Genomic DNA, 27,986 nt, shown 5'->3' on the forward strand with positions numbered 1-27,986 from the left:
TTTATTTGTTTTGGCAACAAAACTAGAGTAACAAACTTTATTTGGGTTCAAGTACAGTTTATACACACAAAAAGGACCTGTTGCCAGCACCACTGCTCTTGGTGACCACCAGTACAGGACCGGATTCTCAGTGCTTCATTGAGAAGGAAGATCGATGATGCACATGGTGCTTAGAAAGGATGAACAAAAGGCCTTAAAATGCAGTCTGGAGAACCTGAACGCCACAGTGAAGGGAGAGCTGCCACAGCAGCAGAGAGGTCTGCCAATGGCAGGGCACAGAGAGAGCGCGAGCTCCAAACTTACCTTTCTTCCTCCCATGGTAGGTTCTCAGAAACAGAAACTGGCCAGCACGTTTCATGCAGTGACATTAGCCTTGCTGCAGGATGGGACCAGCCAGACAAATGGCATTTATTGTAAAATATAGTATGGTGCAGTTTCAAAGACTTTCAAAACTACATCTTACTTTTAAAAAATGCAGCTGGTGGCTGAGGTGGCTAAATGAAGAGACAGGAACAGCTGGTTAGTTCCAGAAAATTGGGGTGCCCTTCTGACCTGCACTTCAGGGCATTCAGCACCACATGGCAAGAGTTTTAAAAAAACAAAGATCTACGGGTCTCTTTGAAGAGACTAATGCAGCCTTGCAGAGGAATCTCCTAACCTCTGAGCATGGCTGGAATAGATGGGGACCCCTTTTTCCAGTGTTGTCTGATCTTCCATTTTCCTCTCAATAAAGCAGCAGGCTAAATTTGTTATTGCCAAAAGAGTGACCCCATGAGAAGAATGCCACAGTGAGAACCTGGCGGTCTAGAAGAGAATGTCCAAGTCTAAGAAGAGTTGCATTCCTTCTCCCCTCCTCTACATTTGTCTCAAAGGCACCCTTGTAAAGGAACAAAACAAAGGGTTTATCTAAAGATAGGCTAAAGACACACAGAACCCTCTGAACTAGGGACATTAGAGAGTCAGTAACAGGAGAAAATGATGTGTATGGAGACCAACAAATCAGGATTGACTCAGCTCTGGTGAACAAAACTCCTAATACAGCCTATCCCTGGTGCTCAACAGCAAGAGCTGGAGGGCTCCTGGCACCTAGGAGGAAACATTCAGCATTTCCTACAAACAGATCCCTTTTTCCAGCTAATTTCTGTCCAAGGGTGATTCCAGGCTCTGCTCAAGTAAACGACCAGGTGAAGTTCCTTACCACAGTCATGTAAACTCTTCTGCATGTAACATTTATCCCGGCTTCATTTGAGAGGGGCCAATAAATTACTATGTCCAGAAAGCTCCTTCAAGGGCTTTAGAACCGTATATTTGCCACATTGCTCTAGAATTCCCAGTCATCCACCTCTAGCTGTTCCAGACTGGATACCAGTCCAAAAATGCCACTGGGATCCTGTGGCCGCGTACCTTCAAAGTTGGTGATTGGCGTGACAGGGCGCAGTAGTTCAGGAAGTGCTTCGGATGCACGGCGTTTGATCTGGGGGCAGAGGGAGAGTTAGTTTTGGTTTGAGCTATTCTCACATGGGGAGGTTTTATGGCATTAGTAACATTCGACCACACGTAGGACATCACAATATAGACTGGGCTAATAGGGGCAGCATAACATACCAGCAGGCCCGGGACGTCAGTCAGTCTAACCCAATCTTCTGTTGTCCGACTTAAGAGTGCTGCAGGGTTGGGCACTGTGCCCTCTAAACTTGGAGATAAACCTCCTCAGTCTTATTCTAGTGACACCTCCCTGCCAATTCAGAAACAGTGCTGGTGGCACTCTGCCACTAGGAGAGGCTGGCAGAGTTTGGGGGAGGGCAAGATCTTTGGCACTGCTGCCAGAATACCCCATTCTCCACTGACCCCAGGACTTAATGAAATCGAAAAAAGTCATTAGGAAAGTGCGGGTGGGGGGAAGAAGGGAAATCCAATGAGATTTCTTTTGAGTACAGATTATAACTGGAGAAAAAAGCTAAGAAGATTTTGTGCAATAGTAGGCTGTCCCCAAACATACCCATGCAAGCCAAGCTCTTTGAAACTTGGTCCTTCCTGGCTATAGGCATTTAGCCAGAACCCCCAGTCTAAATGGTGCTTTCAGTGCTGAGCTATCCAGAGGTGAGGAGTCAACAGCAACATCTTCCCACCCCCGTCCTCAGAACTCTGCTCCCCACAGCTGAGGGGGCAGCAAGGAGTTACCATGGGAAGGCCACTGCCCTCTACCAGAAGATTAAATGAACCACTTTACCTGCTTGAAAAAGGAATGATTCAGCAGGGTGCTTGCACTTGGCCTGTACAAAAAAGAATGAGAAGGGAATGAATCATCATACAGGAGACCTGAGTGTGATTAGCGTAAACGACACTGACTTTCTAACAGCTTTCCTGTGTCTTTACAAGCTCTTTACAAACACTCACCACCCTGTGAAATATAGGTCAAGATGATTCTTATTTTACTGAGGGGGGAAACTAGGCACAGACGGGGAAGCATCTTAACCAAGGTCACATAGCAAATGAGTGAAGGTGGGAACAGAATCCCGGTCTCCTGACTCAGGACTGTACCTCAGCCACGGACCTCACCCTTTTATACACAGTAGTAGGAACTTTTATCCTCTAGGCATCCCCGGGGGGGTTGACAAAGGAAGGAGTTAAGCGCCTTTGCCATTAGAAGTACTTGTGGCACCTTAGAGACTAACCAATTTATTTGAGCATGAACTTTCGTGAGCTACAGCTCACTTCATCGGATGCATACTGTGGAAAATACAGAAGATGTTTTTATTTTCCACAGTATGCATCCGATGAAGTGAGCTGTAGCTCACGAAAGCTTATGCTCAAATAAATTGGTTAGTCTCTAAGGTGCCACAAGTACTCCTTTTCTTTTTGCGAATACAGACTAACACGGCTGTTACTCTGAAATTTGCCATTAGAATCTGCTTTACAAGAGGCAAAGTTGTTGGCCAGAATGACCAGGTTATCCCGCAAAGATTTCTCAAAGTGCCATGGGATCCGTAGCTCCTTTCGTGAGACAGCAGCATGAATCATAGAAAATCAGGGTTGGAAGGGACCTCAGGAGGTCATTTAGTCCAACCCCCTGCCCAAAGCAGGACCAATCCCCAACTAAATCATCCCAGCCAGGGCATCCCAGCATGATTGAAGATAGCGCAATCAATTAACTGAAAAGCTGTGTGATGCAGTTATCACAGGGACAATCATTGCCCTGTATACTCCTCTCCCCTGGACAGTGAAAGAAGCTATACACGGGGACACAGCAAAAACTTCTGCTAGCCAAATTATGAATAGCCTATTATAGGTACAGAGACGTTTGCCACAGAGTAAGATGACAATACACGGTCCTGGTGAACTAGAAAAGGAAATGCTGTTCTTGCTCTGTTCTCAGCATTTATTCACTGAAGTCTCAAGATGAGCTCTCCTGGTTGGAGAATGAAACTGCTTCTGGGACAATGTGGTCTAGTGAGAATGGGAGTTGCCAGTCCTGAGTTAGTTTCCCCAACATGCCACGGACTCGACGTGTGGCATTGGGCAAGACATTTAACCTCTCTGCCTCAGTTTCTCCACCTGTAAAATGAGGATAACACCTCCCAAGAAGCTTGTGAGGCTTAATAACTGAAATTCTTTGGGTTCTCTGATGCAAGGTCCTATCAAAATGCTACATATTCTTACGGCTTTCAGGCTATATATTTATAGCTATTCTGGACAGCTCTTTTGCCGTACATATGGGGCACCTCTTCACACAGCCATGCTTTTAATCAGAGATCACTGAACAAAACACCAGTACTGAGACAACTCAAAAGCCATGGTGAGAGATCGGGATTAAAACAATTTTTAAACCACACAGAGTCCACAGTTACAGTACCCAGGCCCCGAATGGTGTTTAGAGCAGATCTGTAACCAAGCATTCCCATTATGGCTGTACCGCAAGTCGGAATTACGCTGCAGGCACTGCTCCACGAAGTGATGGAAGTGGGGTGAGAAGGTCCGATGGTAAGGGTGCAGTGTTGACTCCCCATTGGCTGCCCTCACGTTGCTAACTGCCAACCCTTCACCAATCCCGGAGTTAGCACATGAGCGGGATGTTTTCATGGTCAGCTCCTCAGCCGGGATCGTGGTGGTGTCTAGCAGGCATGGAACAGTTCCGTTCAGCTTCTCCAACAGCATCTGAAATGGAATTGGATGAAACGACTCACATGCATGATACAGAGTAGACACATTTAAGAGAGCAGGCAGGACTCTCTACAACAAATGTATTTAAACTTCAGATACTCTATGCAACAATCTTCAGTTGTGTCCTGCAAGTGGTCCAGGGTCTGCATGTGTTGTATGTTCATTCAGCATTACTCTTGCTGCAGGACTTAGACACCAGTGTCCTTAGTTGCTATTCTAACATAGATTGTATTACGTGAACTCTATGGGCCAAATTCCCTTCTCACACAGGGCCCGATTGTGAACGTTCCAGAGCGCTCTCAACTTGTCAGCAATTCACAGTATCAGGCCTTTAACTGCTGCGTGGTTGCATTAAGTCACAGCAGTTACACACACGTTACAGTGCAGCATTTGGCCCCTTGCAGCAGTCATATTTGATGACAAGTCTGTAGGTCTCCTAATCCAATTGGAAGGCAAAGTTCTTAATTCTTTGTTATAACCTGGAATGACGCCACATCCAGTTGGTCAGGGCAAGGGCTGAGGTGGCTGTAGGGAGATCAGGGCACCTCCGCTTTCATATTAGCTTCCCCTGATTTTGGATAGTTGTTCTCCCGGAGCACCTGTTGGATCCTGGTTCCCTCAGCAGCATTTAGACCCCTTCATTCCTGCACCAAGATTTCATGAAGTGGCTCAATGTGAAAGTTGATTTGGGTTAAAAAGCAGAAAGGGGAGAGCAGATCAGGTGGAAGCAGCATGCCTAGGCCCCCTTTACATAACAAACCTCCAATAACCCTACACTTATCTAGGAATGCACAGAACAATGCTTTCTGTTTGGGAGTGATGTTATAATCTGGACTGGACAGCAGAGCTCAGGAAGCATGAATGCTCTAACTTGGCACAGGTGACATGTAGCAACCCATGTACCACTGCTCTCAGTAACCTGTGTGCAGAAGGTTGTTATAAAATGTTAATCAAGTTCTGTACCTGGACTTTTCTAGCGGTAGGATGGTAGATTAGAATCATAGAATATCAGGGTTGGAAGGGACCTCAGGAGGTCATCTAGTCCAAACCCCTGCTCAAAGCAGGACAAATCCCCAACTAAATCATCCCAGCAGGGCTTTGTCAAGCCTGACCTTAAAAACTTCTAAGGAAGGAGATTCCACCACCTCCCTAGGTAACGCATTCCAGTGTTTCACCACCCTCCTAGTGAAAAAGTTTTTCCTAATATCCAACCTAAACCTCCCCCACTGCAACTTGAGAACATTACTCCTTGTTCTGTCATCTGCTACCACTGAGAACAGTCTAGAGCCATCCTCTTTGGAACCCCCTTTCAGGTAGTTGAAAGCAGCTATCAAATCCCCCCTCATTCTTCTCTTCCGCAGACTAAACAATCCCAGTTCCCTCAGCCTCTCCTCATAACTCATGTGTTCCAGTCCCCTAATCATTTTTGTTGCCCTCCGCTGGACTCTTTCCAATTTTTCCACAGCCTTCTTGTAGTGTGGGGCCCAAAACTGGGCACAGTGCTCCAGATGAGGCCTCACCAATGTCGAATAGAGGGGAACGATCACGTCCCTCGATCTGCTGGAAATGCCCCTACTTATACATCCCAAAATGCCATTGGCCTTCTTGGCAACAAGGGCATACTGTTGACTCATATCCAGCTTCTCGTCCACTGTAACCCCTAGGTCCTTTTCTGCAGGACTGCTGCCAAGCCATTCGGTCCATAGTCTGTAGCGGTGCATGGGATTCTTCCGTCCTAAGTGCAGGACTCTGCACTTGTCCTTGTTGAACCTCATCAAATTTCTTTTGGCCCAATCCTCTGATTTGTCTAGGGCCCTTTGTATCCTATCCCTACCCTCCAGTGTATCTACATTTCTAATCTGTCTTTCAAGGTGTGCCCCAGAACCCTACTAGTGTTAAAATGTTTCCCTGGGAGGGTGACATCAAGATGCTCTGGTCAATCTGCAAAGGAGGACTGACTTATTTTGAATTGAATGGGCCTGCTCCTGCTCCCACTGAAACCAGTAAGAGATTTGATAGAGACCTCAATGGGAGCAGGATCTTGACTGGTATTGGAGGAGACTAACTGTAACGATCTTCAATTCTCTGTCTACTGCACTGTTTGTAATATCAGATTCTCAGGTTTTATAGAAATCCACACAACATGTGGAGAGAGGTATCCCTTCGAGTTATGGATTTGATTAAGATTAACGGAATGGCTGTAGGAAAGAAAGGCAGCCCCAAGAGGGGAAAAAAGGGAAGGTTTTATTACACATTAAAAAACTCCAAAAAGTGTCAAGTCAATCAATAATAATCCTACAACAGAGGCCTTCAGAAGAAACTCCATATTTTGGAACATTTAAAAGAAGACTGGAGACAGAGCACTAGAAAATTTACTGTAGGGAACAATTCTGCGCTGGTGAGGAGATAACCTAATAGATCTTTTCCAATGCTAATTTCTATGTATGCCTTTATGTACCTCAGAGATGCAGCCTCTGGTAGAGTGGAAGTCAGCAGTAGTTTAACAGGTAAGAAAGGAAAGAAAAGAGGCGAGGGTTATTACCCTTACTTTTGTGCAAAGAGTGCCATTAGAGATCTTTCATGACCTCAAGAGCTCAGAATCTGTCACATCTCATTACAAACACAGCTGCTGCCAATAACTCGGTTCCTTGCATTTAAGTATTATTGACAGATACAGAACTCAATTTCCTAACTCCACAGCATGCAGTTATAAGGCTGGGGTGGAAGGAGCGCCCAAGCAGCTTGTAAACCCTACCTGAGTAGCAGGCATATCCTTGAATGGGACGTGTCCATTTGCCAGTTCACAGGCTGTTATCCCCACACTGTAAATGTCGGATTTTGCATCATAACCCTGGAGATTCTAGAACCAAAGAGCGGGATGGAGAGAATTAGCTATAAAGTCAGTTATGTGTTATGCTTATCCTTGCGGGAATCTGATCAGGTACCTGAAGGGGAAGGACAAAAACCAAACAATTAAACCAAAGTGCCCTAGTGCCCACAACGGAGTACTTGTAGATGTTTCACTACCAAGGCAATAAGGTTTGAGGTTGTTTATTTTTAAAAGAAAATGTATCTGTCTCAGTGTTGGTGATCAGTTTCTTTGGAAGGAGACAGAAGGACTGCCCAGTGGTTAGGGCACTAGCCTGCAACTCGGGAGATCCAGGTTTAGTTCCCTGCTCTTCCACTGACTTCATGTGTGAGCTGGGGCAAGTTACTTAATCTTTCCATGCTTTAGCTCCCCATCTGTAAAACGGGGATAATAGCACTGCCCTACCTCACAAGGAGTTTGCAAGGACAATTAGACTGTGAGGTGCTTGGGCACTTGGTAATGGGGGCCAGATAAACACCCAAGATACATTCTATTAGATACACAAAGAGAATGACCATTTAATGTAAACCGTAACACAGAAACTAGTATTTGGGGAGAGCTCCATGCAGTTCCCCTCCATTTCACACAACTATGCAGACTCCCCTCTGGAGCTTAGCCTCTGCACTGGCGCAAAACTCCATACCCAGCGCTCTAGTACAGACCTTTCTGAAGGCTTATTTTGCCCCCATTGAACACCCACTTCCCCCTCAGGCCGGGTAGATTACACTGCTGCTATTTTTAAACGAAAAAAAAAAGAGAAGAGAATGAATGAAAACTCATCAGGAGGAAAAATGATGCTAGAAGTCTCTGCGGGTTTAAACTTAGCACAGCAGCTTTAAACAGTGAGCAGCTAGAAACCCACTTATCACTGAGCAGCGTCACAGAGAGCCATGGGAACAGACTGACAACATAAGGGAATGCGTATAACGAGATCAGAGACTAGCATTATTACGCTCGTTAACATGCTACGGTGACAGCATGAGTGCTGTTAGCAAGGCCTCAGCGACAGACCTGGCATTCAAGATTCCACCCAGCTTTAAGAAGTCTGTTTTAGCTGCTCTCCTTCCACCCCAGGTGCCTATCTGTGGGCGAATAAACCGTCTTCCTCCCAGTTGCCATGGAGAGACCACTGAATACAATGTCCTAGGGCAGGGGTTCTCACCCTTTTTCCTTCTGAGGCCCCCCCAACAGGCTATAAAACTCCGTGGCCCAACCATGCCACAACAACTGGCTTTCTGCATATAAAATCCAGAGCCGGCATTAGGGGGTCGCAAGCAGGGCAATTGCCTAGAGCCCCATGCCACAGGGGCCCCCGCCAAGCTAAGTTCGGCTTCAGCCTCGGGTGGCGGGACTCAGGACCCTAGACTTCAGCCCTATGTGGTGGGGCTTTGGCTTTTTTCTCTGGGCCCCAGCGAGTCTAACACTAGCCCTGCTTGGCAGACCCCCTGAAACCTGCTCACTGCCCCCCCCCCCCAGGGGGCCCCAGACCCTTGGTTGAGAACCACTGCCCCATAGAATGAAAAGATGCCTCTGGGTGCAACTCAGAAGGCTCACGTTCAGTGTTATGGGGGCAGTACGGCTAACGAGGTGTGCTTGCCACCAGGATATGAAATGTTAAGTTGACATGAATGGGTGTCTGGCATGAGGGTACAGAGCAGTATGACCCACTCAGGACAATAGGCCAGTTTTGTCATTAAAATGCCAAAGGCCCAATTCTCCTGCTTGCCGAATCAGAGTAGCTCCCATTGAAACCCATGGTGCGGGAGAATCAGGCTCCAAGAAGGTCTGTGCTGCTTTTTCCAAGAACCATGATACAAGTTTTGTTACACGATCAGATGCTCTCCTCAGGCTACAAAATTAGCCTGAAAATAGTTCCTTGCTTCTTAGCAAGAAATTCCAGCAACAGTGAAGGATGGGGGGGGTCTCTGTCCACAAAAGTGAGAAAGTCAACAATGAGGAAGAAGAGGAGAGTGACCCATAAAATGACATACCTGCTGTAAGACTTCAGGACTGAGCCATGGTAGGACCTTGATACTATACTTGGGGAAGTCGTGGACAACTCTGAGCCGCTGCCCGTGGTTGATCATGCTTAGGTTACTGCGCAGGCCTGAGAGGTACACCTTCCCATCCACAGAGATCAGGATGTGGCTGGCTTTCACACTCCTTAAAGCAAAGGGCATCAGAAGTAGGAGGTCAACACATGGTCAAGGATCATCTACCTTAGAAGGACTTTAAATTCCTTCCCAGCATCCATGTGAAAAGATTATTCTATAGGGATCTTGTACAGGATTTAAGGAAGGCATATTCTGAAGCCTAGGCACATTGAGCATCCAGTGAAAATATGTGACAGAGTGAGTACCAATAGCCTAGAATAATCAGGTTTTGAAACTTACGTCCAAGTATGTGTGGCAGCCATGTTAGTGTTTATCAGGAAAAACATAAATCTGATTAAGGGTCTGGAGGCACTGATTTAAGAGGAGAGATTAAAAGAGATAAATATCTGCTGCTTGGCCAAGTGATATTTGCATAAGCATAAATAAAGCCTCACCTCTTAAAAAAAATAAATGCAACTTTGTACCATTAATCTAAAAAAGCTAGGAGAGAGAACTAAAAGTGAAAGTACCTGGAAAGTACGAAACTGTAATTTATTGGCCATTCCACTGGATGAAGGAATAGGCTATCACCTCCCTAACATGACACTGGGACTGTATAGCGAACAATGATGGAAGGATAGGAATAATGCAATCTGCTCATTCCCTTAGAGGTTGCGCTTGGATGTTGTGTGATGTCATTACAACCACCATAAGATACAGATGGACCTGCTTCACTGAAGCCTCAACAAAGAGGTGTAAACTACATCAGAAAGACCCCTCTGCATGCCAGGGATACAGAAGAATATTCACCCAAGGGAGGGCAGACGGTTGCCTATCCACTGGAAGGGGCAGCTTTAATTCCAATCTGGGGCTCCATGGAAGTTAGTATATCCCTTGAGTATGCCCTCTTCCCAGCCCCTTCCAACTTCCCTGGCAAAAAGGAAGATGCAGCTGTTTTCTGCTGTCACAACCTCCCTCCTCTCATCTTCCCACCTTGGGGACCCCATGGAAGGATTTACTTCAGCAAAAGCTTAACCTAGTCCTAAGTTACTACTACACTTTGCCTCAGGAACATTTTGCGATTTGCTTTTTTAAAGTACTACTTCTGTGGTAATGAGAAGTCCAGGACCAAGGGCATGGACAATGAAGCTCTCTACAGCAGCAGCAGGGCAAGCTAGATGCAAACCATATTCTTATTCCAAATCCCTTGAGATACCTAGTCCCAGCTGGATGAATATTGTTTGTAAGCATTTCCTACAGAAAGTAGGATAAGTGATAAAGAGAATGATTTCCTTTTTACCTATGTACATAGCCCATATGGTGAATGTAGTCAAGAGCCTTCAGAACACCCTGGAGGATATAAGCAATAGCCAGTTCACTCATTCCATCCATGAAATGGGTACAGATTAAATCCTTTGCAGAACCTAAAGAGACAAAGAAACGTTTTTTGATGGAGCAGGAAAAACAGAGGACACTTCACCTAAATAAAGATGATTTAACAGAAGCTAAAGCAGCCTGGTCAGATAGCAGACGTATGCTCCTCTCCACCTACCATAAGCCATGAAGGAGGTCACTACCCATAGCTCATTGTCAGCTATGAAGGTTGCTTTATATGGCACAATGTTAGGGTGGTTGAAGAGTTTGGACACATGAAGTTCATCCTAAAAGCAAAAGGATATTTCAAATCAATACAAAATAAATAAATACAAAACTCCAGATATGGTACAGAGGGTCAGCGCTCTAGGAAAGTTAGACTGGACAAAAGGTAGCACTTTAAGGATTGTCTGCCAAAACACTGACTTGAACCTTCTCTTCACCTGAGAAGTTCCTGTCTCTCCTTTTGCAGATAAAATGGGAAGATATGACAGCTAAAATAATCTCTCACCAGAGTTAGATTTTCCTGGCATGAGGTCTGCGCATAGGCAACAGTTGCTTAGCACTGAATTCAGGAGCTCCTATGTCAGTGCAACATGTCTGGCAATCCCAACTTCCAGCAAAAAGGAATGGTCATGCAGGGACATTTTACATAAATTCAAAGAACACACATACTAAACCCCTACCCCAAACAGCTGTTCTGACAATCTCTGCACAAGGGCTACTTGGTGTTTACATCATGATATGTCAACGTTAATACCTATTTGAATGAATTTGCTGGAGAAGGATAAACAAATTATGGCATCAGAGTGCCTGTGTTTGGAACTTGATACAATATTTCCTTGCACTAATCTTATTTTGAAACTGAGGAGCTCATAGAATGCTATTACAGCAGTTTGGTATGGAAAGATCATTGGGTTCTTCCTCTTCAAGTGCATCCTTTAGAAGAGAAAGGATTAGATGCAAGTCTTGATTTTAACCAGAAGAACAATCCCCTTAGAACAATGGTTCTCAGTCAGGGGTACACATACCCCAGGGGACGCAGAGGTCTTCCAGGGGGTACATCAACTCATCTAGATATTTGCCGAGTTTTGTAACAGGCTACATAAAAAGCACTATAGAAGTCAGTACAAACTAAAATTTCATACAGATAATGATCTGTTTATACTGCTCGATATACTATACACATATATATATTCCAATTGATTTATAATTCTATGGTAAAAATGAGAACATAAGCAATTTTTCAGTAACAGTGCGCTGTTACACTTTTGTGTTTTATGTCTGATTTTGTAAGCAAGTAGTTTAAGTGAGGTGAAACTTGGGGGTATGCAAGACAAATCAGACTCCTGAAAGGGGTAGAATAGTCTGGAAAGGTTGAGAGCCACCGCCTGAGAACAACACTCTGCTTTCATAGCACCTTCCACCTCGGTCCTCAAAGTACTTTACAAACATGAATCACCTCACAACATGCTCATGAGGTGGGCAAAGATCCCCATTTCACAGTTCAAAAACCAGGCATAGAGAAGTGACTTGCTCATGACCAGACAGCGGCTGAGCTGGTTCCAGAGAACCCAGAACACTAGAAACTCAGTCCAGTGCACTAATCCCTAGACACTCCACCATCAGCTTCAAAATAATTTTAGAAGTATCAGCCAACTAACATTTACAAAACTATAACTCAGTCTGAAGGAGTATCTACTACCAGCACCTTATAATGATTTTTATTTTTTAATTTGACCATTTCTTCATTAGGAAAATTGGTCTTTGTGGGCCAGTAATGCAACTACTATGTTAAAGTTGTACAGCGTCCAGATGCTTAGCAATGGGCACCTTAGAAAACATTAAATAACCTGAAGCTGAGATCCTAGGAGTCTTGTTCTTTCAATATACATGAAAGATGCTGTGCCCCATTCTAAAGATTGTAGCATCACCTGCAAGAATGTCACCATCTCATTGGTGCAAGCTTCCAAGTTAATCCTTCTGACTGTGACATACTCTCCTGATGGTTTATACCTGGCCAGGTTCACAGTCATCAGCTCCTCAAAGCCATGACCTGAAAAGAGAGAGTGAGATTAACCCCATAAGCGCAAATACAATTGACTATGTGTTGTGCGAGAGCTTCCATCAACACTTCCTCCTTAGCAATTACCCTCATTCCCTCTCTCACCTTAACTGTTGTTGATGGTCTTGTCTAATATAAAAATTTGCCTGTTCTACATCACCTTCCAATTTCAAGTACTCTACATACAAAACCAATTACTTAAAAACCTGCTGGGAGATAGGTCAGTAATATTCCTATTTTACAGATTTGGAAACTGAGGCCCAGAAAGATTCAGTGACCTGCCAAGAGCCATACAGGGAACAAATGGCAAAGCCAGGTATGAGACTCAAGAGTCCTAGCTGATACCCTTTTGCTTCAAGCTCAAAACCACGCCTCCTCTCATCTAGTATTTATCTTTTACTTGGATTGTAAGAGCTTCAGGACAAGAAACCCACCTTAATTTACTTTTTAGACAGTAATTTTACTACTATTAAAACAAAACAAGAAAGGATATTTTGCATTTTACATTTCAGAAAACCACCATACAAGAAAAATTCAGTACCTTACAAAGGAAGCATACATGGAGAATGAAAATTAGGTGTTTTTCTGGGAACATTACCTATTATGGTGAGCAACTCATAACAGCTGCTGTCTGGTAAAAAGCTGCTCATGGTGTCCCTTTTAGGGGAAGATGCTATCGACTCGGAGCTCGCATCATTGGTCTAGAAAAGCAAGATAAAAATCAGAAACAGATATTAATTACATCTAGTAGAGAGATCTGTTCCACATTATATTTTTGCACATGCTCATAATATCAGGACATATCTGAGTATAAAAGCTAGCTGTGTCTGCTGTAAATATCTTAATACAAACTGAAACCCAGGAGATGTCTGGATTTTCTGGAACGAGGTATCTGCTTTCTATGACATGTAACCAAACAACATAATTTACCATCTACTATAAACCAGGTGGTCTTTTTTAAGACACATGACAGCACTACTCCACCCCTTTGCAACAGCCACCTTTCTCCCACTCTTTACAAACTTCTGCATCATAATCTGTTTGCTTGTGCAGCAGTGACAGACTGAAGACCTGTCTATGGTGGGTTTTTTTGCACTCTGGCAATAAGCTTTTCCTGGCTGAGGTTGCTACTTTTCAGCCACTTATCCATTCATGCTCTCTCTGTGGCAAAGGCTGACAAAGTTGAACTTGTTTTGCTGCAGAAGAAGCGATGAACCAACTAAGAAAAGCCCAAGATGCATAGATCAGACACACAGGGAAAGAAGCTCCAAATGGGAGCAAGAGTTTAGCTTCAGCAAAGAGCTAGTACAAATGAACACAGGAGCAGCACTCCCACGTCTGCCAGCCTGCTTGAGAGAGGCTGCATCTTTTCACTACAACTGAGAGAGCTCCCTGCTATATCCACATGCACAAGCTGAAAAGAGAAATGTTCTTCTCTGTTCATGCTGACTCATGCTTAAAACTGATTAAAAACAAGCTGTGCAATTCAATACACAGGCATTACAGTCCAAGTTGCATTACAGGAGCCTGTCACAAAAACTGACAGATGATTTGATATGCACAAAAAGAGGCCACAATCTCTGGCAGCGTTGGCAGCACAGTTGAATTCTAATTCTCCTTGGTGGGGGGTTTCAGAGGAGCAAGAAAAGTCTATACACAGTGTTCAGGCATGTTCCATTATTGCAGTGTATTTTGTCCTTCAGTTATGCTTATAGTTAGATGAGTGACACAGGGAGGCTCCAGATTTCTCTCTCTGCAACAGACAGACCAAATCTGTTCATTTTATGTCAACTTTGAATTAGGTGAATTTTTCCTAATCTGCCAGAAACACTAACTCCACCTGGGAACTGGAAACCCAGGTGTGTTCTTTTTGTCTCAGATCACCAGCCATAAATATTCTACAATCAGACTTTCCTGACAATTTTGCTATTGATGCATGCAGCAGGGAAAAAAAACAAAAAACAAAACACAACTCATTTTCTCGTAGCTGCAATGGAAGTGGAAACACAAACTTGTTTCGGTCATTGAAGGAAGGAGGTATGATGCAATGACAAAGAGCTATTAAGTAACAAGAGGCTATTCTAACCATACCCACACTATGGCTTGGTCTACACTACAAAGTTCTGTTGGCATAACTATGCCAGCTAGGAGTGTGAAAAAAATCTCACACCCTAGTCAATACACCCGTGCCGGCAAAGCCCCTGGTGTAGATGCAATTACATTGGCAGAAGTGTATTTTTGGTCGGCATAGCTAACGTCCTTTGGGGAAACGGTGCAGCTACGCTGGCAGAACTCCTCTGGCTGGTATATGCTGCATCTCCACTAGGGGGCTTTTGCAAGCATACTGTAGCTATTCTGACAAAAAAGCTCCATAATGTAGACAAGCCCTAATTGTTTCTCCAACTGGGGTCTGCGAACCCCTGGGGGCCTGCAAGGGTACTCCAGGGGGTCTACAGGCCCCGCTGATCAACTCAACTCCTCCCCCACCCTCCCCGTACCGCCTGCACACCGGGAGCAGCTGTTCAGCGGGATGCAGGAGGTGCTAGGAGGGAGGAGCGGGGATGGAGCACGCTTGGGGGAGGGGGGCGGAATCATATCCAGGGCTGCCAGCCCACTGATCAATTCCTCCCCCTCTCTCCCAGTGCCTCCTGTACACCAGGAACAGCTGTTCAGCGGAGTGCAGGAAGCGCTGGGAGGGAGGGGGAGGAGCGGGGATGGGGTGTGCTCCGGGGAGGGGGCAGAAAGAGGGGAAGAGGAGGGGCAGTGGTGGAGCAGGGGCGGGAAGAGGTGGGGCCTGGGGCTGAACGGGATTTTAAATCAAATTTTAAATCAAAATGGGGGTCCTTGGGTTGCTAAAGTTAGAGAACCACTGCTAAAATATATTCTGAACACTTTAGTTATAACTTATTTAAAACAAAACCTACTCCATCTCCTAATAATTGTTTTTAAAGCATTCTTGATGCAAATATTAAATACTTGCTTCTTTAAGCAACAGCTGATAAGTACACTACTGAGAAGTAAAGGGGTCCTAGAAGCATCCTGAATCCACTGGTTCTAAAGACAAAACCAAAGTCTTTTTCAACACCCTAACATTAACAGCTGACACCACTTATGCATTAGAAAATGGAGTTCTCTTTAAAATGTTATGCATGAATTTGGCAAATGATTTTAATGTTATGAAACTGGATACATAAGCTTCCCAACTCCATCCACATACCTTAGTTCTAACCCGCAATGCCCTCTGTTATTCCAGTCCTGGCCTCGCTTCCCACAGATCTACAAGGCCACCTCATAACTGAGTGCCGCATTCTCTAATATTACAGTTCTAGGCTCTGTTAACGCACCTCCATCCCGAGCCGAAGCTCCACCACCTATTCCAGTTCTGGAGACTCCGGCTCACAATTCTATTAAACCTGCAGTGCTCGTGTTCCAATTGTGGGGCTCTCTTAAGCAGATAGCTAGAACCTGTGGCAAACTGACTGAAGTTTTGGCAAGATGGATAAGCGTCCACTAGGAATTAGGTTTAGACCAAACTTATCTTCATTTGTGGCTTAACGCAGTTTTAGACTCGAGTCTGAAGAAGTCTTAAGAAAATCCGATTTGGCATAAAAACTTGGCTGGGACAAACTAGAGACTAACTGACAGCTCCTGAAACAATTATGCTAGCTAGAAAGGCAGAATCCCTAGAAAGTTGCAGGCAACAACACAGCTTTTGGAAAACTTCAGCATTCTTTGATGATTATGTTAGTTACATGAACATATGATCCCAATTTTTCTACCACAATTAAAGCACTGGGAGTCAAGGAAACCAGCAGTTTACTCTTAAGCGGGAAGAGACAGTTTAGCAAAGGGTAAAGGTTTGCCAGAAGTCTCCAAGGGCATTGAAGAGAAATGAAAAAGAACGCATCTACTGTGCACTCACTCATCTGTGTTTTGGCCACATGGCAAGGCAGTACATTTATATGTAAATACACTCTTACTAGAGAAAGGCTAAGGGCTCCAATTCTAATTTTAGGAACATGGGTGAATAGGCTGTAGCTTGTAAAACCTACTGCAATGCATTCACAAGATGTAGGCTGATTGTATAGATTATATACCCTGTGTGAGATCAGACACTGGGCCACTAGGTCTATATGAGATTATACTTCCAGCTGCTGATAAACTAACGGTCAAGAGGGGAAGCTACAGAACAGGCAATTTCACACCTGCCATTCGAACAGGAAAAACAAATTGGGATTAAAACGTTTCAAAGGTTAAAGTTGTGTTTCAACCAAACCAGAACCAAACAGATTTGACACTTCAAATTAGAGTAAAGAGATCAGTGGTGAAAGTTTACTTGATATCAGGAATCAGACGAAGGGGAAAAAAAAAAAAAAAAGAAAAAAAAAAAAGGATGGTAGTACGGTATTCAAGCTCTGCTCATAATTCCAGAATGGCTGGTTGTTTCTGCTAAGATGATTGACAGTGAACCAGTAGACAACAATGGCATTATTGGATATCAGAGTCAACACTCTGTTTGAGGGGAAGGGGAGAGTATAAACCTCAGAGACCTATCATTTCAGTCAGCCTACATACTCAAGACAACATTGTATCAAAGGTCTGGAAGCTTAGTTTAAAATTAAAAAAAAACTGAAATACTGAAGAAACTAATGGCACCACCAAATACTAGCTCGATTCAACACCTGCTTGGAACTCAAAACCTCACATCAATGAACAGGCCAAGAGTGACCGTCACTAATAGAAAATGAGGAATCTGAGTTGTTCAAATTATCTGCATATTTTAAAATGTAAGCTAACTAGAGTTATTAAAATACAAATTATTATTTGGGGCATGTAACCCTTAGATAATTTTAACCTTGAAAAATTAAAAAAGTATTCTTAAAATCTCTTATCCTCGGTGTCTAGGGCAATCAGTGCTGAATTAATGCATCAAAATGATGGAAGATTTCCCCTATGTCAGGAATTGTAGAATCACTAAAGTTGGAGATGGGAAAGATCCATCAGGTCATTGAGTCCACTATCCTTGGCCACTTAAAGTTTGTTTCCTACCATAAATTAGCCTCAGTTCAGATGAAGCACCCAGTTTTCTTTAAACTTTCTACTTTTCTCCTGAATGGAACTGGGAGTCAAGACCCCTGGGTTCTAATCCAAGCTCTGTAATACAGACACACTATACGTCCCTTTTCCCATCTGTAAAATGGGGATAATGCCTACCCCAATGAGAGAGAGGACAAGGTTTAATTTTTGTAATAACCTCAGTGAAAGGCACTATATTATTTCAGCTCATGCAACTGAAGCACAAAGAGGTAAAAGCTAATCTCTGTCTCAGCCATGATTGGAATCTAGAATCCCAACAGTTCCAAATCTTTTGCTCTACCCACTATGTCACACAACACTATCATTTGGCTATGAATTGAAGGCTGCTACCCATTCTTATTCTAGATTTCCATTAAATATTCCTACCAATTCTGACTTTCACAGTTAATGCCCAGTTCAGTACATTTTCCATCATCTCCACTCACCCCTGTCAATGGCAGAACTGACAGGAAAGAAACAGAGGCAGATGGAGTCCTGTGAACCAGAAAGGCACCACCAAGAAAATGAAAATTATTCTGCAGCAATGACAGCTGCTCTGAAACTGTGCATTATGTAGGTGGCTTGCTTTAATACAATGCACTCCAAATTTAGCAGAAGCCAACACATGCAAAAAAATGAAATAAATCTAACACGTTATTTTTTAACTATGGTGCAGGCTGTTTCAACCAAACTAGAACATATCATCTGCTCCCCTTTAGCAATAATTCAATACATTAGAGACCTTGATTCACCTCTCTGCAGATAAACATTGAGTTTGAAAACTCTACAACTAACCCCATTATGCAGAGGGGGCTCTACTCAAAAGTTAAACACTGTATGAGATTAAAAAAAAATTAAAAAGAAGTTAAACTGAAATGTTATTTATGAAATATTGCAAAAAAGCTCCTCGAGAGTTTCACACAGGATAACTTTTGGTGTACAGTTAAAAATCATGAAAGCTGTAAAATGAAGAAACGTGGGATTAGCTGCATGAAGTATGACATTCACTAAGGGCTAACATTTCAGGCCTTTTGGTTAGGCTTTAAATTGGACGTATGTTTAAGGAAATTAGTTTTTGAAAGATAATTGTACTGTCAATGCCATTAGGAAACCAGAGCTATGCAATGCCAGCAATGATTTGCATTTGCCGAATCTAACTCCGGTGGATTATATTTTGGATTCAATGCCTGGTGGAAGATAGGTGGTTTTGTTTTGTTTTTTACTTCCCAAGTTTCTCTTGCTCACTTTTGACTCAAACTACAAAAATTTCCTTTCCCTGATTAACTAACTATTGCCTTGTTTCTACAACTATCTAGGGGAATAAGATTTGTTTTAAATGAAAGAAAGTCAGCATCAATACCGCAAAGATGTCTAGAAGCCCAGAATAGCCTCCCATTTAGGCTATGTCTACACTGTACACCACTGGCGCTTTAATCGGAACCATGAATATGACATAGATTACAGGTAAAGATTCAAACTGTCCTGTTTTGGACTACACTATGTATTTTTAGATGGCCATTTCATAGCTCTGTAGGGAATTAGTCCTCAAGCAGAAAAGATTTCTCTAAGCAGATAGCAGCACCTGTTGAAGGCTTAAGACTGTTCCTGTGGGCTCTGAAGGGAGTCAAACAGCTATGCCAATGGGTTTTCAGCAGAAGGTGAAGTCCCATTTGAAACTGAAGATTATCTAATTCTCAGTTTGATGTTGGGGTCTCTTTTGCAGATGTGGCATAGGGAAGAGAAAGGAAATCAAATTATTAAAAAAACTGGGCACTGGTTTTGAATGCCCAACCTGAGAAAATTTGGGCCCTGTTTTCAGAACCACTTTTGAAAACGTGAGCCTAAGGAATTAAATCTCAGATTTACAGCTAAAACGTCACATGCAACAGCTTCAAAACCACACACCAAAATCTCCTTTCCAGGGTGAAACTTGTTTTCACACATGTAAAGCTAAATATACAGATGAAGTATAAATAAGGTAGAAAGAAAATCAAACTTCCACAAGGAATAATCTCCATGCAATGGACCACAGCACCACAGCCTGCAAAAATCACTTACTTTTCTCCGAGAGTCACCCGGAGGCTGCTCTGGAGTAAAGAAATTAATTGTTCACCATGTTTTCTTCAACAAATACCCATTCAAAAAATAGTTTGAATATATATATTTATGAAAATAAATAAATTAAATACCCTCAAAGCATAGTTTAGGTACTGGATAGGTATAAGGATATATTCCCAGGCAAAATCTTTAACTTACAATTAACATCATAACAGTAAGTAACAGACATTAGAAAACATATCAAGAAACCCAATTCTAAAAGTTACACAGATTCAATTAGCCTTAGGTTAGGGAGATTTGTTTTGTTTTTAGATTGTGAACTTAAACTCATTGTTTAAAAAGAAATAGATTAATACATCTGATGGATTTAAATATTTGGGATAAGCTATTTTGGAAGTTTAATGAGGAATGCAACCCGTGTAGAAAGTGGCAGTTAAATTCTACATAATTCCAAATTTCCCGAGGTAACAAAAATCCACATTTCGACAAGGACACTTATAACAAGATTTCTGTATAACTAGGGGCTTAGATAAAATGGTCCAAATTTAGCCCTGGTATAAGCAAGTACAATTCACATTGAAATCAAATGAAACAGTGCTCTTAATATTGGGATGAATTTTCGTTTAACAGCTTCATTTCAGGGCAAAGTTTCTAATCAGATTTGTACATTAAAACATGACAGATATTTTTTTAAATGTATTTTCTTCCTAGAAGTGCAGTTAACTCAGAAGAGCCACTGCAAAAAACCACCATCCACATCAGGAGCAAAAAGATACTAGCTACAGCTAGGTTTGAAAAAAAGATTCTGGTAGACCCATCCTTAAACACGTCTGAAAACTGCTGCAGCTAAACTGTTTTCAGTGACTGGTTTTAGGCAGGGATTAATTTTAAAAAACAGTGCTAGCCAAAACCATGCATAGCTTCCAAACATGGTAATAAGAAAAGGAGTACTTGTGGCACCTTAGAGACTAAGTTTGTAACCATGGTGAGAATGGACATAGTGTAAAAAAGGTTTGCTAGAAACCCAATCTGAAATGGTTTCAGAGTAGCAGCCGTGTTAGTCTGTATCTGCAAAAAGAAAAGGAGTTCTTGTGGCACCTGAGAGACTAACAAATTTATCTGAGCATAAGCTTTCGTGAGCTATAGCTCACGAAAGCTTACGCTTAAATAAATTTGTTGGTCTCTCAGGTGCCACAAGTACTCCTTTTCTTTTATCTGAAATGGGGTTCAACATAACTACAAAACTCAATGTGGAAAGGCAAATCTGCAGAATTTACAAGTCAAATGGAAGATTTTGCTAACTACTAATTCCACCTGGGATCTAATCATCTAGCTAGCTTCCTTTACATCGTCTGTCACAAAGATTCTGCCATCAGAATTTAGCTGACAATTTTGCAAATGATGAAAGTAGCAGATTAAAATCCAGTTTACACTGTTGTCTCAACCCTGGAAAGCTGAAGTGTTACTGTTTTAAAACTTTTCTTTGCCAGTGAAGTCAGCAGACCCAATTCAATTATACTCAAGGAGCAGATCTATTGTGTAAGGTGGCACCATATTTACATAGTTACTTTACTGACCACAGTTACACTTAAAGGCTTCTCTTCTATCAGCTTTAATACTTTGTTTTAACTAGACTCAGCAACAAAACATTTGGAAAATTTTCAATTTCTGTAATTATCTTTTTCAAGTTCAAAATCTGTATTTAACAGAGGAAAAAAATGGTTATTCAGGAAAGACCAGACTGCACTAATTTACTGCATTACAAGGTTCTGAAGTTTGTACTACTACTGACTGTAAAATGAACTGCTGTACAAAATCTAAGTTTTTTCTTCTAAGTTTACTTTTGTTGGCCAATTTGAAGACAGTGCTATAAACCAATTTCTTCATTCATGTAGCACATTTACTTATACCACACTGATGGGTGCTTTCAAGTTTAAAGTAAAAGATTTCTACTGAAGCGTCTAACGAATGGAGTACTTACCTCCAAACAGCTCAAATTCTCTCAAGCCTTCTACAATGAACTTTTCGGACACCCACCGCTAGAGAAGAAAGTCCAAAGCCAATTAGTTATTTCCTCTAGACATATTCCACAGCTCATCCATTTTTATTTTATGTCAACCAAAACAGAATCATATAGATCACTCCGACCATTCTAACATGTGTCTCCTTTGCAATGAGGGGAAATGAGCTAAAATTCATTCAGCAGCTGTAAATATTAATATTTAAACAGTAACAGACAACTGATAAACTGTTATTCTTTCATGTTCTGGAAGAAACTAAGTCAAACAATGTTTAAAACTCAGAGCACCATAAAGGCTGCTAGTGACATGATCTCTATCCACTCAGTTCAATTTTCGATTCACATCAAGATAGATTAGATATTAGAAATAAACTAAAATCCTGGGGGCACGGACTATGTCATCATAAGCTTGTATAGTACTGAGTACACTGTTAACGCTTAGTAAATATTAGTCATTTTACTACTCATTTATGGCAAAAATCTTGGTCAGCTTGCTGAAGCAATCAACAAGTTTACTTACATATATGTTAAACTACCTCTATTTGAAGCAGGCTGGTATGAGAAAGAGTCCACATTCAATTGAAAAGTAAGCAGGATTTCATTGTATCAGTATCTAGCACAATGTGAATGATGTTAAAATTTCAAAAGGGTCATTTTTACACCATTCACAGTGATCACGTCAGAGATTCTCTTCTGTCTCACACACACACACTTTGCTGCTGACTTATGAACCTTAAGGGACACCAGGTTTCCAATCATAAATAAATACATTTCCTTAACTGCGTTACTGTTGCTTTATATTAAAAAGCCTTTTAAAAGTGTATTGTCATCCTCTGCACATTTCATTCTCAACAATGTATCTTCACTACTTAGTTTACTTCCTGTTTAAGTGCTATACACAATAGCTTTGTTATGGAATTCCAGCATTTAAAAGGAAACATTAAAAAAAAAAAAGGACTTCATTTTAAGTTTAAAAGACACTTTAATATATACAAAATATAAATTAAAAGACACTGTCAATTTAGTTAAGTTTCAAGACATTTCCTCCATCTCTCTTTCAAAGGTACCATCAACTCAGTTATGTTTCAGCATTTGTTTTTTCTGCAATTTCTGTACATTATAAAACAATAAGTGATAACATCATTTTGTATAATACATAAACAGAAAAAAGATGTATTCAACAATTAGCACTATCTAAAGAGAATGAACACTGAGCAAAATGCACATAATAAGCATTTGGCAACACATCTAGCTCACAGATACATACCTTTTAAAAGTAACTCTCTCTCATAAATCAAAATAATTGTATTTAATTAAAAATCTAGTTTTCCAGCAACAAGATAGAGTATGGTCCCAATCCTGCAACAAGAACTGTGCAGGCAGGCCCCTTTGGAGCTCCAAGGAAGTCAATGGGATGGGCTCCACCCCACACAAACTGTTGCAGAATCAGAACTTATCTCAGTGTGTATGGAAAGATTTACAAAACCAGTTGCTTTTTGGAATAACGCTAGAAGCTAACACTCACCCTAATTCGTTCTGGGTTACTTACAAGAAAAGACATGGAATCCAGATTTGTAATGCTACTCCAAGTTCGTGAAATTAAAAATATCCTGAAAATGAGAGCAAGACAATTGTTTTAAGAAGGCAAAGCAAATGAGTTGTCTCCACAATAAGCCTTTCCCGCAAATGAGTTACTGCTCTTGTTCCATTCTATACAGCATGTCTCCAGTTGCACACATCAAAACCTAGGTAGCTCTGCTGACTGTTGAAAGATTAGAGCACAAAGGTTTTGTATGAATTAACTTTAAGAAGCTCCGCCACAGTGACAGCAAGTTTTGCAAGGTGAATTTTCCCAAACAGGTTCAGAAATATCTGAACAAACCATTTAAAAAAAACTTTAGAAAAGATATTTCACAGAGGTGGATATGCAGTACAATATTTGGTAGACTACAAGTTCCACAGGGCAAGGACCCTTACCCTACAGCAGTACTACAGCTGTACAAACAACAGATTACTGTTCTCTGGCGATTCAAAAAAAATAGGGAAAAATCATTTCTGGCCAAACAAAACATTTAGTTTTGATTTCAAGCTTTTAAATTAAAAAAAAAAAAAAAAAATTAGAGGAAATTTCTAAAAGGAAAGTTATTTTAAATAAAAAAACCAAAACATTTTATTTAAAAAATGTCAAAATAAAACATTCTGATTTTGAGGTGTTTTTTTTTTAAAGGCTTCCCACCCACCGCCACTGAAACAAGTAAGTGAAATCCACATAAATTTGCAAAATGTTTCTATGTAACCTGCATTTTTCACCAGTTTTGTTCAAATACTTCATCCAGTTCTAGCTGTACAGAACCTCACATAATGGGGCCCCAATGCTGTTTAGTGTGTCTAGGTCCTACCATAATACAAATGTTTAATAATTTCCCAGAGAGAATAGCAATGGAAAGGTACACAGCATGTTACACAACTGTTAAGCAAGTAGCTGGGAATAGGAATATCTGAGTCCTAATTCTTCTGATTGAGTCCTAATTCTGCTACTGATTTGGTGCATGACCTTGGGCAACTCACTCACTTGTCCTGCTCCTCAGTTTTCCCATCAGTAAAATGGGGATAAAAACACTCACCCCCCCTTTGTAAGGCCCCTCAGATTAAAGATGCTGTATAAGTATCATTATCTTGCAGGAGATACACAAAGGAAGCTTTATAAAAATAGAACTGCTGCAGTGTCTCAGCGTCCAGAATACAGTATATATCGTCCCCACTGACAGTTACAAGAAAAAAGTCTGGCCGCTCCCCGTGGACAAACCCACACAAACTTACTTAATCATAACATCGACTGCTCCAGGGGGAAAAAAAAAATGAAGTGAAATCCTTAAACATGACATCCATCACAATCTCTTCACCACCGAGAGGATAGCTATACACTCTCTGAAATCCATTTCATCCTCACCCATAACACCTTTACATTAACACTTTGGCGAAACCATGGGAACAGCCATGGGTATTAGGATGGCTCTCCAATATGCAAACCTCTCCCTGGGCCACATTGAGGAAGAATTTCTGGAAAAATTCACTGCAAAACTAATGCTATATCTAATATACATTGATGATATTTCATCCTCTGGACAGATGGCCTAAACTCCCTCATAGATTTCTACCACCACTTCAACAACCAACACCCAACCATCAGACTCTCTCTAGAACATGCCAGCATCAACTTTCTGAACACCATGATCAGCTTCAACAATGGAAACCTACAGAAAACTATATACAAGACTCCCACAGATCACCACACTTACCTCCACAGATTCAGTTATCATCCCAGACACAACAAGAAATTTGTTATCTACAGCCAGGCACCCAGATACCATAGAATATGCACCAAAGTCCAGAATATATATCTTAACACAGAGGTTCTCAACCAGTGGTCCGGGGCCCCCTGTGGAGCCATGAGCAGGTTTCAGAGGGTCCACCAAGGAGGGCCTGCATTAGACTTGCGGGGGCTCAAGGCAGAAAGCCGAAACCCACCGAATGGGGCTGAAGCCTGGGGCTTCAAGCCCTGCCACCCAGGGCTGAAGCCAAAGACAGAGCAACTTAGCTTTGTGGAGCCCCCTGTGTCATGGGGCTCTTGGAAACTGCCCTTCTTGCTACCTCCTAACACTGGCCCTGGCTTTTAGATGCAGAAAAACAGTTGTTGTGGCACAGGTGGGCCATGGAGTTTTTTTTAGCGTGTTTGGGGTGGGGTCTCTCTGAAAGAAAAAGGTTGAGAACTCTTGCCTTAACACACTTAAAAACAGCCTTCACTAAACAAGGACACTCCACCAGAGAAGCAGATGACATCATGGAATGGGCCGTCCAAATACCAGGGAGAACCTGCTTCAAACTTGGGGGGAAAAAAACCACTCCTAGCTGTCACCTACCACCCCACGCGAGATACAGGGTATCATCAAATAACTACAATGCATACTTGATGGAGGCCACATCCTGCATGAAATCTTTCCCAAACCCCCTCTTCTGGCCTTCAAACAACCCCCCAATCTTGCTAAGCTCACCCATCAGAAGCAAGCGCCTCACAGACCAGAACACACCAACTAAAAACAGCACCAGACCCCGCCAGAACATATTCAAAACCTACAGACATATCTTCACTGCTATGATGATCAACCCCCCTGCCAAAATACACCTTTCAGGATCCATGAGTCCCACATGTTGTGATAGCCCTGTGTAGTATACCTTACCCAGTGCATCAAATGCCCCATCAACAACGTGGGTGAAAAGAGACTTTGCTCTCACATGAACTCACACAGAAAAATGATAAAAGACAATAACACCCTATCACCCACAGGCAAACACTTTTCACAAAGTGATCATGCGATATCATATCTCTCAGTCCTCATCCTTTAAGGAAATCCACACAACACCTTCACAAGATGAGCCTGGGAACTTAAATTCGTAACTCTGCTGGACACTTAAAAACCCTGGACAGACCAGAAACATTGGTGTTATGGCCCATTACAACAATTTGTAACACGCTGTGCCGCCTACTAACCCTCCTTTGTCCTATAACTGCAAAGATGTTAATTACCCACTTCACTTTAAGTAGTCTCCTACACCACCTCTGAATCTCCTATGCTTAATAACCTGTCCCACCTTATATTTAGCTTAGGGCTTGACTACACCGGCACTTTACAGTGCTGCAACTTTCTCGCTCAGGGGTGTGAAAAAACACCCCCCTGAGCGCTACAAGTTTCAGGGCTGTAAAGGGGCAGTGTAGACAGCGCTCCCAACGCTGGTAGCTGCAACTACACAAGCCACGCTGAAGAGCTGCCGCAGCAGTGCTTTAACGTTGCTAGTGAAGACATGCCCTTAGACATTGTGGCTACCTTTTCCAGACCTCTATGAGGCACAAAAGCTTGTCCCTTCCACCAACAGAAGTTGGTCCAATATAAGAGATTACCTCACTTGCCTTGTCTCTCTAGAATAAAAGGGGACAGGCAGAAGTTTCCCTCAATCAAAAAGAGCAAGATGGGGTGAGAGGCCCATGACAGCAGTGGCTCACACTGTCCAACCCTGCAAAAGCAAGCTGGGCTCCAAGCAGGGGTAGGAGCCCAGGGGGACAGCACTGAGCGGGATGCACCATGCGCTCTGGGGAAGGGGCAGCAGCGGGCAGGAGAGGTATAGGGGGCAGGGGGCACCCAGTGCACGGGAGAAGGGACAGCTGTGAGCAGGGAAAGAACAGGGGGAAGGTGCACACAAGCTGCGGGGAGAGAGGCAGGGACAGCAATGGGCAGGGAAAGGGCAGAGGGCACCCAGTACGCGGGGGAGAGGTAGAGATAAGGGGTGGGGGGTCACCCAGCACGCTGAGGAGGAGAAAGGAAAGGGGCGGGGACAAGGGGGCGGGGAAAGGACAGGGAGGCACACAAGGGGGGGGGAAGGGGCGGGGACAAGGGGGCGCACAATGTGGGGGCGGGGCACCCAGCGCGCTGAGGGGGAAGGGGCGGGGACAAGGGGGCGCACAACCGGGGGGCGGGGCACCCAGCGCGCTGAGGGGGGAGGGGCGGGGACAAGGGGGCGGGGCGCTGAGGGGGGAGGGGCGGGGACAGGACAGGGAGGCACACAACCGGGGGGGGAAGGGGCGGGGACAAGGGGGCGCACAATGTGGGGGCGGGGCACCCAGCGCGCTGAGCGGGGACAAGGGGGTCGGAGATGAAGCGCAGGCGGGGGGAGGGGAGAGCCCACCCCGCAGGGAACACGGCGGGGGGGGGGCTGTAAGGAGACCCCCCCCGCCTCACTCACTCACTCACTCACTCCCCTCCGGCTCCAGGCGCCGCTGCCGCTTCCCCGAATCCCCGGTTACCTGGCGAAGGGGAGACGCTGGGTGCGTGACGCGATGACGTCACCGCGCTGCTGCGTGGCCTGCGCACTGGGCCTCTGACCCACCCAGAGGGTGAGGGGGGGGAACAATCCCCAACCCCCGCCCCCCCGGGTAAATAGAGGGGGGCGCAATCCCTGAGCCAGGCCCGTAGCCGCCCCCTCCTACACAGGGTGTATGGCGGGGAGGGGTGCACTCTCTGAACCAGCCACATAACTAACCCCCCCCCGTGGGGAAATGCAGGGGGGGGGGAGACAATCCTTGAGCCAGCCCTATAGGAACGCCCCCCCACACACACACACACAGTGGGGGCAGTCTCTGAGCTAGCCCCATAACACTCGTGCCCACACTCAGGCTGAATGGGGAGGGGAGGGGTGAAAAGTCCTCAAGGAAGGGGG

The 27,986-nt window shown here is 43.4% G+C and overlaps 1 protein-coding gene across 9 annotated transcripts; it reads right to left on the reverse strand.

The window, feature by feature from the left end:
- On the reverse strand, positions 1-27,616 carry STRADA (STE20 related adaptor alpha). 9 transcript variants are annotated; one of them, XM_074940708.1, is made up of 13 exons: positions 27,574-27,616; positions 23,266-23,326; positions 21,678-21,735; positions 19,697-19,725; positions 13,161-13,263; positions 12,432-12,553; positions 10,676-10,784; positions 10,424-10,547; positions 9,022-9,193; positions 6,917-7,021; positions 3,914-4,155; positions 2,231-2,273; positions 1-1,474 (listed from the first exon to the last, which is right to left on the reverse strand). In XM_074940708.1, the coding sequence occupies exons 2-13, from the start codon at positions 23,275-23,277 to the stop codon at positions 1,322-1,324; spliced, it is 1,272 nt and encodes a 423-aa protein (XP_074796809.1). In that variant the 5' UTR covers positions 23,278-23,326; positions 27,574-27,616; the 3' UTR covers positions 1-1,321. The 9 variants fall into 9 exon arrangements, with proteins under 9 accessions (XP_074796809.1, XP_074796805.1, XP_074796804.1 ...); XM_074940704.1 differs by having other exon boundaries at positions 3,854-4,155; XM_074940703.1 differs by having other exon boundaries at positions 3,854-4,155; positions 23,242-23,326; positions 27,574-27,599.
- Between the last annotated feature and the right edge of the window lie 370 nt (positions 27,617-27,986).

Source organism: Natator depressus, chromosome 27 (genome assembly GCF_965152275.1).
Source record: "Natator depressus isolate rNatDep1 chromosome 27, rNatDep2.hap1, whole genome shotgun sequence".
Classification (NCBI taxonomy): Eukaryota; Metazoa; Chordata; order Testudines; family Cheloniidae; genus Natator; species Natator depressus.